The sequence below is a fragment of the Morone saxatilis genome, unplaced genomic scaffold (assembly GCF_004916995.1).
Source record: "Morone saxatilis isolate NCDOM2014 unplaced genomic scaffold, NCSU_SB_2.0 Contig23, whole genome shotgun sequence".
Taxonomy (NCBI): Eukaryota; Metazoa; Chordata; class Actinopteri; family Moronidae; genus Morone; species Morone saxatilis.
Window position 1 is genome coordinate 4,296,949 of NW_023339796.1, and position 4,250 is coordinate 4,301,198.

Below are 4,250 nucleotides of genomic sequence, written 5' to 3' on the forward strand. Positions count from 1 at the left end.
ACTCTCCTCCCCTGTTCTCCGCCCGACCCCCTCTCCCTCCTCCCCCACAGGGCCCCGTGCCTCCCGCCGACCCCTCCAAGGTGAAGGCGGCCGCCTCGGAAAAGAAGAAGCAGGAGTCACGCAAGGATAAGAAATAGGATACGGGGATGGGCTGGGGCGGGCTCGCCAGCCGGCTGCTCCAGCCCGTGCGCCAGGCGGTGGCGAAGGCCCAGCCCAAGCAGCAGCAGCGAACCGTAGTCAGAAAGACAGAGAAGGTGGGGGGAGGAGGGGAGGACGGCTCAGGCCGGGTGCTGATGACCATCGAGCTGGAGCTGACCCGCAGAAATGGGGAGGAAGGGCCCAGTGGTGAGGGAGGGATGAGGAGGTCCAAACCGCTTGGCCTCCTCTCTCGCTTCGCCGACCAGCTCACCTTCAAAAAATAGACCAATAGGGAGGCGGGGGAGGCCAAGGGGGGAGGTAGCCATCGACGATAAGAGAGTGGGAAATCTACTGAGGTGACAACAGGAGAGTTAAACCAGAAACCTACTTTACACCCACCACAATGCCAACCTGAGTCCCTGAATAAATGAGTCAAATCATATCTGCTCTTGTCACAGGCTGATGACTGTAGACGCAGCTATATGGGCCGAGATCTAAGATGTCGTGATAATCTCTTACACCAGCCGGCACCCGAATACTTTTGTCAGGTCATAAGATATGCCATTTGAAGCGAGACCCTAGGACGGCTGGGTTTGATAACAAAATCTAAAAAGCCGCTCCCTGGGTTTTGCCTTTCTGGTTCCTTTCATTGTGATCCTATCCACCGAAAAAGCTTTCTCCAAGTGCGTCCGATACGCATCACAAATCCCAAGCTACGGGGACAAGCCAATTTGCTTTTTTTTTCTTTTCGGAGGCGCCATGTCAAACTCTAACTTTCTCCTCTCACACTGATGTTCATTCTTTTTCCTCTCCTATCCTATTACTTCCTCTTTCACTGTGATTTTTCTGACTTTCTTGTTAATTCAAATTACCGAAGTGATTTATATGCTAACTGCTCTATCCTGTTTCTCTTTCTCTCTCTTCTCTCACTTCCCTTCCCTCTTTTCTTCCTTTTCTTTCTCCTATAGATAAAGGTCTGACTTCTCCATGACTGCCTCCACTCCTCTAGTCTGCTCCCTCCTTTTCTGCCCAGCCTGATGCAACCCCCATTATTTCCCATTATCTCTACTCTTTCAAGACAGCACTGGCTGTAAGAATAGTCCTACTATATCAGTGGCAACAGCGTCAAATAATTTTTACAACGTTTCATCGGAGACCCTGTATGCACTCATTGGGCAAACTGTAAAACTGTTCAAGGCCTAACTACACACATAACATCCCGAAAGACATCCCTCTGTGTTTAGAGTCCCCCGAATCCTCCCCTTAATGTTTACGACTCAATCACACACACTGAGTGGAGCTGTGAGTGCACTCTGGACTTCAGATAGAGAAAAAGAGAGACAGAGAAGGAGAGGAGAGCGATAGTGTGAGAGAAATATGATTCCTGCTCTCAGCCGGCGTAGATAGAGGTTCAAGCCCTCCAGCTTGGGGTGATTCAATCCTCTCACATTTGAGCTAATGGAGGTTGTCGCTGTGTCTCTGCCCTGGCTAAAGGGGGCTATTTCTGGCCCCATAAGAGCATGCGGGCTTACTGTAACAGCTGCACATTTTTTAGCCAACAGGGGAGGGAGGTGGGGTGGGGAGAGAGAAACAGGCGAGCAGGGCGGGTAGGGGGCGCCTGCTGTGCTGTTTGTGCCTGAGTGCGTGAGGCTGTCCGCTGTTGACTCGACGGCCGGCGACTGACAACCTGGAATGACGTCACGGCCCCCCCGTGGTCAGGTGGACACTCTTAGGAGGCTTACCAGGAAGAGGTGCAGCTTCCATGCTCTCAAGAGTTATTTTAGGTCCAGTTAATCTACCCGCACGTTTCTCCTTGCCAACCCAGGGCTAATTATTTTAGCACGTGCTGGTAATGAGATATCTCTCTCTACATCTTCCTCTCTCCCTCCCTGCCTCCTCTGCTGTTTTCAGTCCTCTGTTATTCACTTATTGCTCCCATCTTGGGATTCATCTCTTCCCTCCAAACCTCTATTTCGTTCTCTCTGTCCTTTTAGTCTTTGGCTTCCTTTATCTCTTCCTCTTCTTGTCGTCTAGTGACTCTGCACTGCATTATTCCCCCACAGAAAAGGCCTATACACAATCCACTCCACTCCTTAAGCCTCTCCTTATCTGACTGCCAGGCCTACAGCTCAATGCTCTGCTCCTCTTTTCCTCTCTCTTCTGTCCTTCCTCCTCCTCCTCCTCGCCCTTCTTCTTCTCTTTTTCAAACTCGGTGACGGACATCTCTCTCCCCTCCTTCGGTCTCGCCCAATGATCGACAAACGGCCTCTCAATTGCCCTTCAAAGCGCCACCTCCCCCAAAGGCACATCCCCTGCCAGCCCGCCTTCCGTCCTTCCTCCGACCCCTTACTGTCTTTTTTTCTGCTGGTTCAAATGCCAAAATGCTCTCCTCTGCCCCTCACTGGCAAAGGGAGGAAACACATGGGCAGAAATCCGCCTTTAGTTCTCACTGGAGACGCCAAACAGAAACTTATAATCTAGCTAGCTCTCTTCCGGTCGCAAATACGATGCGTGTTTTATGTATATGTGTGTCTTGTTAAGAATTAGATTTGATATAAAGCAAAAAAAAACGTACGTCACCCTAAGTAAAGCAAATAATGTTTTCTGAGACATTTTTACATGTGTACACATGTAAGAACATGTTTGTCAAGGCATGGAAGAAATGTAATTATATTCGATGGAATATGTCATTATATTTCTGACCTTGTGTGTTATTGAAGGTACTGTGTGGCTGTCTCTTTGGTGCACATTTTATTCCGAGACGAAGGGAAATCGAGGTTGTCGTGCGGTGTCTGAGAGATGAGGGGAGGATAAGGGTTTGGTTAGCCTCAGATTCAGTGAGATGTGGCTGGGGAGAAAAAAATGGGGAGGAAGGTGCTTGCTGTGGGAGAAAGCTTTGGAGGAAGAGACTTATCTGGCGTGTTAAGCCAAGCCAAAAATCCATATGTATCACTACAGATAGAGCCTGCTCTTCCCCCAGAGCTTTCTTTTAAAGGTGCTCCTTCCCCAACCCTGAGCCAAAGATGGATTGCGATCTGCGTGCTTGATATGCAGGGTGGATAGTAGACTTGAATGTTCCTTTAAAATTCATAACTGGAATGGAGGTGCTAAAATCCACATCTTTATAACTGGAGATCTGTTTCACTAGTCGCTGTTTAACTATCCAGTCAAATGGATCAGTTAGAATGTTTTCTTGTTTTTCCGCAAAGCCACACAGACACCTGACATAAGACAGACAGCATTAAAATGCCTTTAAAAAGATGTTTTATATGTATTATGAACTGTATTAGTCATAGTTGCACAATAACCTTCCTTTATTTGAAATGACTGGAGCTTCTTACATTTTTTTTCATTTATTTTAATGCTTGTGATAATTCCAGAGCACTAACAACTTTTGATGACTCTGTATAATATGTTGTAAAGAGAACGTAAATAAAAATAAAAGCCCCAAGCGCAGCTGTCGTCAACAGAAGACAAAGTAAACCCAGCTGAAAATGTCTACAGTCTTCTTTATTTCAGTTCCATGTCCCAAGCATTGTTTAAATCTGTCACGAATGTCTCTGCCAGTATTTACTTTCATGAACTTTTCAAAGGAAGAAAGTCCTTCCAAAATGAGATATCCACCGTTTTTGAAATATTTGAATACTCTAATGGCTGGCATGAAAGTAAGACTCATGGTGGAATAGGACCAGCCTTATAAGCTATCTAAAGACATTTGCATACACAACAAGAACATTTTTACAGGATGTAATCTGCAGGTTTAAAATGCTGAACAATGATCATCAGGTGTTTTTCTTAAAAGATAATTTGGTTTTGGAATTAAACTTTTAAACTGCTTCATGGCAGAAGGTGAGGACTAAAATGGTTTCACCTTATCCTGCCCTCTGTTACCCAACTACCAAAAATTAATAATGATGAACTGAAAATAAATGCTCAGTGACCATTTACAACCTTTTCACATTTACAGGGTGACAAAATGAGGTATTATTTTCAGAAAGGCTTAATTTTTTCTGACTTAACTTGCAGACTGGGTTCAGTGAGCATACATAACCTTTTCAGAAATGCTCTGCTTCATATTCAGGTAGTTAAACACACAGTACAAGCACAGTCTT

The 4,250-nt window shown here is 46.0% G+C and overlaps 1 protein-coding gene across 2 annotated transcripts in view; it reads left to right on the forward strand.

The window, feature by feature from the left end:
• mpz (myelin protein zero) overlaps window positions 1-3,637 on the forward strand; it is a 14,869-nt gene extending 11,232 nt beyond the window's left edge. The window contains exon 6 of one of the 2 annotated variants that reach the window (XM_035670555.1): window positions 51-3,637. In XM_035670555.1, coding sequence (XP_035526448.1) covers window positions 51-137 — 87 coding nt within the window. In that variant the 3' untranslated portion in view covers window positions 138-3,637. The remainder of the gene's footprint in view (window positions 1-50) is intronic. The other variant, XM_035670557.1, reaches the window with a different exon arrangement.
• Window positions 3,638-4,250: the final 613 nt, after the last annotated feature.